The following is a 10,480-nucleotide window of genomic DNA, read 5'->3' as shown; positions in this document are numbered from 1 at the left end:
TCAAACCTGGATGAATGGTGAAGTCATTTTCTTTTCTTTCTTTCTTTTTTAAAAATAATTATTTATTTAATTTATTCATTATTATTATTATTTCAAGTTAACCACAGAGACAGAGAGAGAGAGAGAGAGAGAGAGAAAGCAAGCCATCAGGTCCAGGACTTGAACCATGGTCTGCTGTGTGGGAGTTCAGTGCCTTAATCACTATACCACCTGCTGGCCAAAGTGGAGTCATTTTCTGAGAAAGGAAACTTTAAAACAGCTTGGGGAAAGATCATAAATGCATTACCTATTGTGAATTTAAAGTTTACTCAAGATGTTCAAGTGGAGATATTGGAAAGAGAGCCCTGAGACTCAGAATTTAATAAGGAATATGAACATTTGAGAGTTAATGACATGGACATGAAAGAAGTCACCTTGAACAGAAAGCATAGAGAACAGAGAAAAGGGTCTTTGGACCACTCCAGAATTTAGAGCCTACAAAATTAAGGAGTATGAGAGAGTAGCCATGGAAGAGCTTCCAACAGGAAATAAGAGGTGAACAGGAGGGCCAGTCAGGTGGTGTGGTGCTTAAGGCATCTGGGTCCCACATGACTGACTGGATGGTTTGATTCCTGGACACAGTGGCTTGAAAAACACACCAGGCACGTGTGTGTATATGACCAAAATTCCAAGAGGAGAACAGAGGAGAAGGGATTGTGGCACGATCATTCTACCTAAGGGTTGCTTTCTCACTTTCCTCTCCCTCTTGGGTAAGCACATACACCATCTAGCAGTAAAAAGAGAGAGACAGAGAAAAGGATTAATAGAGATTGTTTTTCTGACTATGGATTTACCTACTCTAGATGTTTTATACAAATGAAATCATGCAAGATGTGACCTTTTATGTCTGTTCTCACTTAACATAATGTTTTCAAGATTCATCCATATTGTAGCACGTATTATCAGTATGTCATTTCTTTTTGCAACTGAATAATACATTGTGCAGGTAGACGACAATTTTGTTTAGCATTCATCAGTTGATGGACACATGGTTTGTTTCTGCATTTTGGCAACTGTGAACATTGCTGCTATGAATATTTCTGTAGTAAGTATTTGAAAACCTATTTTTCTTTTTTTAAAGAATTATTTTATTTTATTTATTTATTTAGTATTATTATGATTATTTACCAATGTGATCAGAGAGAGAGTGGGGAAAGTGAGAAAGCAAGCCACCAGGTCCAGGACTCAAATCGTGGTCGGCCATGTGGGAATCCAGCACCTTTAACCACCATGCCACCTGCCAGCCCCCTGAAAACCTATTTTTCAATTCTAGGAGGGAACTGCTGGGTTATATGGTAGTACTAAATTGAACTTTTTGAGGAACTGCCAGTTTGTTTTCCAGAGTGGTAGCACAGTTTTATATTCCCATCAGCAATGTCTGAGGGTCCCAATTTCTCCACATCTCGTCAACATTTTTATTTTCTGATTACTATTATTGTAGTCTTCCTAGTGGAAATGAAGTAGTGTTTAGTATTTTGTTTTAATTTGCATTTTTTTTGGAGAGGTTTTTTGCTATATGGCGCATGCACTTGCCAGAAAGACAGAGAGAGACAGAGAGACAGAAAGAGAGAACCCCCCCCCATGGGGGATGGCCACGCCGCAATCCCTTCTCCTCCATTCTCCTCTCGAGATCTTGGGCACACACGCACATGCACCCGGCGTGAGTCTGAGCCACCGGGTTCAGGACTCGAACCACTGTCGACTACATGGGAGTCCAGTGACACAGCCATTACACTAAATGCTGGTCCTTGATTTGCATTTTTCAAATGATGTTGAGCACCTTTTCACGTGCCTTTTTGACCATTCGTGTATCTTCTTTGGATAAATGTCTGTTCAAGTACTTTGCATATTTAAAAAAATACATTTTGCCAGAGGGCATATGTGTTCACCAGAGAGCATGATGGATGGGGGCAGGGTGGAAGGTGTGTGAAGGGGTAAGCACAATGAGAAATCACACCACAACATGAGGTAACATCGCAATCCCTTCTCCTGTCTCTCACCCTCCTGTCAGGATTTTGGAGACGTAAGTACATGTGGCTGGAATGTTTCTTCAACCACCAGGTCCAGGATTCAAAATGCATAGTCAGCCATGTGGGATCTATCCCCCTTAACCTCTACAGTATGGGCTGACCGTGCATTTTTTTAAAGTGGGTTATTTGCCCTTTTCTTCTTGAGTTGGAAAAGTTCTTTATGTATTCTGAATACTAGACCCTCAGCAGATGCCACCTGCCAGCCCCCTGAAAACCTATTTTTCAATTCTAGGAGGGAACTGCTGGGTTATATGGTAGTACTAAATTGAACTTTTTGAGGAACTGCCAGTTTGTTTTCCAGAGTGGTAGCACAGTTTTATATTCCCATCAGCAATGTCTGAGGGTCCCAATTTCTCCACATCTCGTCAACATTTTTATTTTCTGATTACTATTATTGTAGTCTTCCTAGTGGAAATGAAGTAGTGTTTAGTATTTTGTTTTAATTTGCATTTTTTTTGGAGAGGTTTTTTGCTATATGGCGCATGCACTTGCCAGAAAGACAGAGAGAGACAGAGAGACAGAAAGAGAGAACCCCCCCCCATGGGGGATGGCCACGCCGCAATCCCTTCTCCTCCATTCTCCTCTCGAGATCTTGGGCACACACGCACATGCACCCGGCGTGAGTCTGAGCCACCGGGTTCAGGACTCGAACCACTGTCGACTACATGGGAGTCCAGTGACACAGCCATTACACTAAATGCTGGTCCTTGATTTGCATTTTTCAAATGATGTTGAGCACCTTTTCACGTGCCTTTTTGACCATTCGTGTATCTTCTTTGGATAAATGTCTGTTCAAGTACTTTGCATATTTAAAAAAATACATTTTGCCAGAGGGCATATGTGTTCACCAGAGAGCATGATGGATGGGGGCAGGGTGGAAGGTGTGTGAAGGGGTAAGCACAATGAGAAATCACACCACAACATGAGGTAACATCGCAATCCCTTCTCCTGTCTCTCACCCTCCTGTCAGGATTTTGGAGACGTAAGTACATGTGGCTGGAATGTTTCTTCAACCACCAGGTCCAGGATTCAAAATGCATAGTCAGCCATGTGGGATCTATCCCCCTTAACCTCTACAGTATGGGCTGACCGTGCATTTTTTTAAAGTGGGTTATTTGCCCTTTTCTTCTTGAGTTGGAAAAGTTCTTTATGTATTCTGAATACTAGACCCTCAGCAGATATAAGATTTACAAATATCCCATTCTGTAGATTGTCTTTTCATTTTCTTCATGGTATCTTTTGTTATATGAAAGTTTTTAATTTGGGTGAAGCCAAATTTATCTATTTTCTTTCATTGCGTATGCTTTTACTGTTATCACTAAGAGTCCATCACCAATCCAAGATCATAAAGATTTAACTTAAGGTTTTCTTCTTAGAGTATCATTGTTTTGGCTCTTATATTTAGTTTCTATGTTCGTCACCTTTTGTTTGTATTTTAAATAATTGCTTATGTCTTGGTTCAGTGAGACCTTTAAACCGGTATCTTAATTAACTCAGTGGGTAAATTGTCCTAAAATTGATTTCTGCGCATTTCAAAGGGGGGATTTTGGAGCGTTCATAGGAAAATCTATTTCTATACAGAAAAATCCTTCATGAGTTCATGAACTTCACTCATTATGTATAGGCTAGACCTTTTTTTCCTCAATGTAAAAAAATGCCAACTCTACTCCTGCAATCCCTACCCCTTCTCTACACTTACCCTTGACACTCAGTGGAGGCAGAGAGCTGAGTTCAGAAGAAAGGCCTCCTTTCTTTGACCAGGTGAGTTTTGAAAGTTGAAAATTGTGAAGTCAGCTGATTATGATGTTCATGAGAGAGAAAGAGAGGCTTTGAAATCAAGTTTTCTCTGAATTCATGTGGGGAGGGGATGGGAAAATCAGATTCAATATGTCTAGGAGTAGCATTCATTCAACCATCTCTTCTATTGCAGATTACTGGAAGAAGAAATGGCCAATAATCTTTCCCCAGGTTTCTACATAGAAGAACTTAATAAATACCGTCAAAAACATGGCGTAATACTTGATTACCGTGAAGTGCATAAGGAAGGACCTCCACATGACCGAAGGTAGTTGCTATAAACAAAGAGTATGTCCCCATAAATGTAAATAAGAAAATGGCAACTCTGGGACAATTGCGAGATCAGTTCTTTAACCCAATAGCAATATGTCAAAGAGTTCTGTGGGTCCTCCTGGCATAAAGTGGTAAAACCTCAGATACTCCAGAGACAAAAGAGGGTAGAAGCCTTTTTTTTTTTTTTTTTTTTTTTTTTTTTTGAGAGGTTTTCACTATAGGGTGCGTGCACTTGTCAGAAAGAGAGAGACAGAAAGCAAGAAATCCCCCCCCCCCCAGGGGGGATGGCCACGCGGCAATCCCCTCTCCTCCATTCTCCTCTCAGGATCTTGGGCACGCACACACACGCCCAGATGATTTTAAGCTGCCAGATCCGGGACTTGAACAACAGTCGATTACGTGGGAGTCCAGCGACATAGCCATTACGCTAACTGCTGGCCCCCGAAGGTAGAAGCCTTTCTATACCTCAAAATGTGCTATTTGCAGTTTGACATGACTGTTTAAATTCTATATTATGGGAACCAGCAGTTAGCGTAATGACTATGTCGCTGGACTCCCACGAAGTCGACCACGGTTCGCGTCCCGGACCTGGTAGCTTAAAACTCACGCCGGACGCGTGTGCGTGCGTGCCCAAGATCCCAAGAGGAGAATGGAGGAGAAGGGATTGCGGCGTGACCATCACCCCTGGGGGATGATTTCTCGCTTTCTGTCTCTATGTCTCTCTCTGTCTGTCTAGCAAGCACACGTGCCCTATAGCGAAAACCTCTCCCCCCCCCAAAAAAAATTCTATATTAAACACAGATTTAAACCCTCAGAGGTAAGTCATGGAAGGCAATAGTGACTGAAGCTCTTGCCCTTAGAAGGTTCATGAGTTGTATAATATTTTGTAAATATTCTCTTTGTAATCAGGTTTACATTTCAAGTTATCATAAATGGGAGAGCATTTTCAGCAGCTGAAGGCCGATCAAAAAAGGAAGCAAAAAATGCTGCAGCCAAAATAGCTGTTGAGATACTTAATAAAGAAAACGAGGTGAGTGATTGCTTTTTTCCCAGTGAAAGGGAACTTACAGATATCTATTTCTCTCTATGAGAAAATATTCACATATATAGGAAAACCATGTTATTTTATATTCTAGGGTTTAGTTCCATTTTTATTCCTGTCTCCATTTCTGTATAAACCGGAGTGAGAGATATAACTAGGAAATCTTGGGCAAAGTTGGGTAATAGATATTTAGAGTAACAGCAGCAGTTAAATACTCTAAAATTAAACAACTATGGAGAGGTGATACATGTTCTAGGAGGAGTCCAGTTCACATCACTGAAGAAGTATAAGTGGAAAAGGAAAAAGATGAACGTTAAAATATCACAGGGAGCATGAGGTATATGAAGGGCAGATAATGGAGAACCAACATAGATGTAATTGCCTCCCTAAAGATGAGAACAAAGGAAAGAGTACAAAAATAAAAAAATAAAAATAAAACAAACCTGAGGATATTTTAGCCAAAAGTATTTATGAAGTGAAGAAAGAACTGACTTTAGCTTAAAACAACTCCATAGCCACAGGAAAATAGAAAACCACCCAGAACAACATCAATCCGTGTGAAAGTACTTAGCTCCAGAAATGAAGAAAGAAGCTAGGCAAGTATGTAAAATATAAACCTAGAAAAAGTTACACGCTGCCCAGAGAAACATGAAAAACTAGGAGCTAGGGGGCCAGCAGGTTGTGTGGTGACTAAGGCACTGGACTCCCACACAGCCAATCACAGTTTGAATCCTGGACTTAATAGCTTGACAGTCTTGCCTGGCACACATGTGCACATGCCCAAAATCCCTGGAGAAGGGACTATGGCATGGCCATCCCCCTTGGGGTGTGGGGGGTGATTTTACACTTTCTCTCTCATTGTCTCTCTGTCTCTCTCCAGCAAGTGCATGTGCCCTATGGCAAAAACCTAAAAAAATCTAGATGATAGTGGAGCAATTGCTTCAAAATGAGACATGAAGTCATTTCCATGGGAGCCAACAGGGGGTCACTCTCAGATATTGAAAATTTTGGAAAGATTTAGCTTTTAAAAGAGTATACTGGGACCAGCAGATGGTATAATGGTTACGTTGCTGGACTCCCACGTAGTTGACCGCAGTTCGAGTCTCCCAGACACAGCAACTTGAACTCATGCCAGGCAAGTGTGCATGCCCAAGATCCCAAGAGGAGAATGGAGGAGAAGGGATCACAGTGTGGCCATTCCCCCCGCCCCCGGGGGGGTGATTTCTCGCTATATCATCCTCTTTCTCTCTGTCTCCCCAGTGAGCCCACATGCCCTATAGCAAAAAATCTCTCTTTAAAAAAAATAAAATCGTTTACTAAAAATCTTACTTGAAGAAAACGTTCTTCTAACCAAAACTGGGGGAAAAAAATCAAGCAAAATGATAAACTTATAAATTATCAGTGAGCTAGAAAAACAGTGAAGAAATTGGGGGGGGACCCAAAAACAATAGAATACAGTGGCACAGTGGCAGAATGATATGCTCTGTGAGACTGACCTACATGGGAAGGTTCTGGGTCTGTGCAGAAGTATGCTATAGACACACATACGGCCACGATGTAAGGCTGCTTGGGGTTGGGGGTAGACTGTGGTGTTGAGACCCTGTTGGGTGCATCTCTTTCACTCATTGAATAAATAAATTAGTTCATTACTAAAAAGAAAAAATTAAGGGGACCAGCAGTTAGCGTAATGGCTTTGTCTCTGGACTCCCACGTAGTCCACCACAGTTCAAGTCCCGGACCCAGCAACTTAAACTCAAGCCAGGCGTATGTGCGTGCATGCCCAAGATCCCGAGAGGAGAATGGAGGAGAAGGGATTGCGGCGTGGTCATCCCCCCTGGGGGGTGATTCCTCACTTTCTAGCTCTTTGTCTCTCTCTATGTCTTTCTGGTGAGCTCACACGCCCTATAGCGAAAACCTCTCCAAAAAAAAAAAGAAAGAAAGAAAAAGAAAAAATTAAAATGAAAAAATAAATTAAAATGAAAACCTAGAACATCCTTCCCTCAGAAAGACTGAGGAAAGAAAATATAGCAACACAAGAAAATAATGTTAAAAATCATAAAGATTAGGGACCAGCAGATGGCATAATGGTTACATCATTGAACTCCTACATAGTTGACGGTGGTTTGAGACCTGGATCCAGTGGCTTAAACTCACGCCAGGCACATAAGTGCGCATGCCCAAAGTCCTGAGAGGAGAATAGAAAAGAAGGGATTGTGGTACGGCCATCCCCCCCGCCCCCGCCCCACCCAGGGGATGATTTCTTGCTTTCTGTATCTCTGTCTCTTTCTGTCTCTCCAGTAAATACATGCTTTATAGCAAAAATCTCTCTTTAAAAACATCATATAGATAAATAAAATCAAAAGCTAATTCTTTGACAAAACTAATAATACAGAAAATCTTCAGTCCAGATCTTATCAGATTAAGAAAAAAGAAGGTGCAACTAATGATACTATTATATTCATCTTTTCTGTTAAGCTGTGATCTAGGATAGAGCCTTACTTTCATGTTACCCCATTTTTTGGAGATTTACAAAGAATACAGGAAGCTAATTATAACTGCATGCAAATGGACAATTTTGTTTTTCCTTATGAAACAAGGAAAACAGGGCTGCCACTGTGGAACAGTGGTAACACAGTGCCCTGTGATGCTGGATCCACAAGAAGGGTCTGGGTTCACATCCCAAGGCCTCCCTGTACAAGCCAGGTACACATACGTGCCTGGGCCTATAAACCTGGATGACTAAGGTTGAGAGTGGATCATGGTGTGGGGACCTTGTTAGGGTGCTTCTCTCTCTCTCTCAGGGAGAAAAAAAAAAAAAAAAACTTAAAAAGAAAAGAAAAATAGGTGATTTCTTTTCTTATTTATTTTTTTTTTCTAGTTGGCTGAGGGCACATGCAGTCACCAGAGAGAGACAGAGAGAGAGAGCATGCATCCCCAATTTAGGTGCCACAATCCCTTCTCCTCTGTCCCTCTGTCCCTCAGTCCCATTGGGATTTGGAATACCCATACACATATGTCCAGCATGTTTTTAAAGCCCCAGAGGCTAGGGCTAGGACTTGAACTGAGGTCAGCCATGTGAGATGTGGGTTCCTGTAACTACTAGGCTTTGAAACTGGCTAGATGATCTCTTTTCTATTATTAAAATTTATCTTTGTAGATTTTTTTTCTGGTAGAGAGAGTATATAATTACACATTTTTTTTTAGAGTTTTTTTTTGTTTGTTCGTTTTTTTTTTTTTTTTTTGTTTTTTTTTTTTTTTTTTTTTTTTTGCTATAGGGCACGTGCACTCACCAGAAAGATAGACAGAAAGTGAGAAATCACCCCAGGGCTGTTGGCCACGCTGCAGTCCCTTCTCTTCCATTCTCCTCTCAGGATCTTGGGCATGCATGCACGTGTGCCTGGCATGAGTTTAAGCCACAGGGTCTGGAACTCGAACCGCAGTTGACTACATGGGATTCCATTGGCATAGCCATTACATCAACTGCTGGTCCCATATAATTACATTTTAAAAAAGCATATTCATGGGACCAGCAGATGGCAGAATGGTAATGTTGCTGGACTCCCACGTAGTTGACTGTGGTTTGAGTTTCGGACCTGGCAGCTTAAAACTCACTCCAGACACATGTACGTGTATACCCAAAATTCCGAGAGGAGAATGGAGGAGAAGGGATTGCAGCATAACCATTCCCTTTGGGGAGTGATTTCTCACTTTCTATCTCTCCGGTGAGCGCACATGCCCTATAGCAAAAACCTCTCAAAAAAAAAATCTTCATTTTTTTTCATCCATGAGCAATAGAGACAGCACCCCCACATGGGCCCAACATCATGGTCCACCCCTGGCTTTATCCAGCCCGTGGATCATGCCCTTTATCATCAGCATTGCATGTGCCCAGCATATTGCAGGAAGTAGTTACTTTACTCAGAGTACAAGGATAGGGAAATAGTTCACATCTAAGTTGTCTTTTAAGCTTGCTTATTTCAGAATTTTATTAGAAAAATGAGATAAAGGGTTAACTTTCTGTTGTCATTTATATTAAACAATTTTTTTTCCTTTGTAGCCAGTTTGCTCTTTATCATTGACGACAACAGACACTTCTGAAGGATCGTCCATTGGGAATTACATAGGCCTTGTCAACAGATATACCCAGAAGGAAAAATTAGCTGTAAATTATGAACAATATGAATCCAACGATCATGGGCCCCAACGGTAAGATGTAGTTTGCCTTTTTTTTTTTTTTTATTTTACCGTATCTCAGCAATAAAGTAGATTTATTTCAGGGGCCAGTAGGTGGCATGGTGGTTCAGGCCCTGACTCCCAGGTGGTCAACTGTGGTTTGAGACCCAGACCCAGTGGCTTGAAACTCACGCTGGGTGCATGTGGATGTGTGCCCCAAATCTTGAGAAGAGAATGGAGGAGATGGGCTTGTGGCATGACCATACCTCCTGGCGGGGAGGTGATTTCTCGCTTTCTGTCTTTCTGTTTCTCTGTCTCTGCAGCAAGCGCACATGCTCTGTAGCAATAATCTCTCACAAAAAAAAAAAAGAAGTGGATTTATGTTCATGTCTAATTTTTTAGAAATAGTTGTCCTTTGTACATTCTGCATGGAAAGTTTTATATGGCTAATAAGCAGTTGAGTATCTTTGCAATTAAAATGCTTAATTGCTGAAACTGAGATCCATTATAAACCATAATCAATCACATCTGAATAATCCTTTATTTCTGAAGGATAATTGGATGATGTAACTTGTGGGGCACCTAAAAATGTCCAGGGTGTTCTGCTGGAAAAATGGAAGATCTTCCCATCCCTGAGCTGTGTGGAAACTGCATGGCCACACACGTGGACTCACTCCCCACTGTCGTCAGCTTAGGAACTGTCTGCACAGGAATTTGTTCTTCAGATTTGATTAAATGGATAGATACCATGTATCAGAAGGAATGACCTGAAGGATATGATGAGGGGGATGAACTAGAGATTGAGAGTTATCGAGAACGTCATCAGTGAGCAAAGGTTGTGGAAGGGGGAATAAAAAATGTTTGGAGGCAGACTGAGGACTCTTGGGAGTCCCTGGCTTGATTCCTGGCCCACCCTAAAATCTATGCAAGATGGTGCACTCCTGTCATCCCAGTGACTCAGGAGACTGATGTGGGAAGATGAGGCCAGTGTGGGCAGCATAGCGAGACCCTGGCTGAGGGAGCTGGGTATGGTGTGCACCTGTGGAAACAATTTCACAGAAGCCTAAGTAGGGGGATCATGACACCAGTGAGATACGTATAGGGCCAGTAGGTGGTGCAGCAAGTA

At 41.6% G+C, this 10,480-nt stretch overlaps 1 protein-coding gene across 5 annotated transcripts in view; it reads left to right on the top strand.

Moving 5' to 3' along the window:
- The window catches only part of EIF2AK2 (eukaryotic translation initiation factor 2 alpha kinase 2), a 46,066-nt gene that overhangs the window by 3,292 nt on the left and 32,294 nt on the right, over positions 1-10,480 (top strand). For all 5 annotated transcript variants that reach the window (XM_014588917.2, XM_014588918.2, XM_006151337.3 and 2 more), the window contains 3 exons: positions 4,000-4,134; positions 5,049-5,169; positions 9,239-9,387. In XM_014588917.2, coding sequence (XP_014444403.1) covers positions 4,016-4,134; positions 5,049-5,169; positions 9,239-9,387 — 389 coding nt within the window. In that variant the 5' untranslated portion in view covers positions 4,000-4,015. The remainder of the gene's footprint in view (positions 1-3,999; positions 4,135-5,048; positions 5,170-9,238; positions 9,388-10,480) is intronic.

This window comes from Tupaia chinensis, unplaced genomic scaffold, assembly GCF_000334495.1.
Source record: "Tupaia chinensis unplaced genomic scaffold, TupChi_1.0 Scaffold000317_1, whole genome shotgun sequence".
Classification (NCBI taxonomy): domain Eukaryota; kingdom Metazoa; phylum Chordata; class Mammalia; order Scandentia; family Tupaiidae; genus Tupaia; species Tupaia belangeri.
This window is presented reverse-complemented; position numbering and strand designations above follow the sequence as displayed.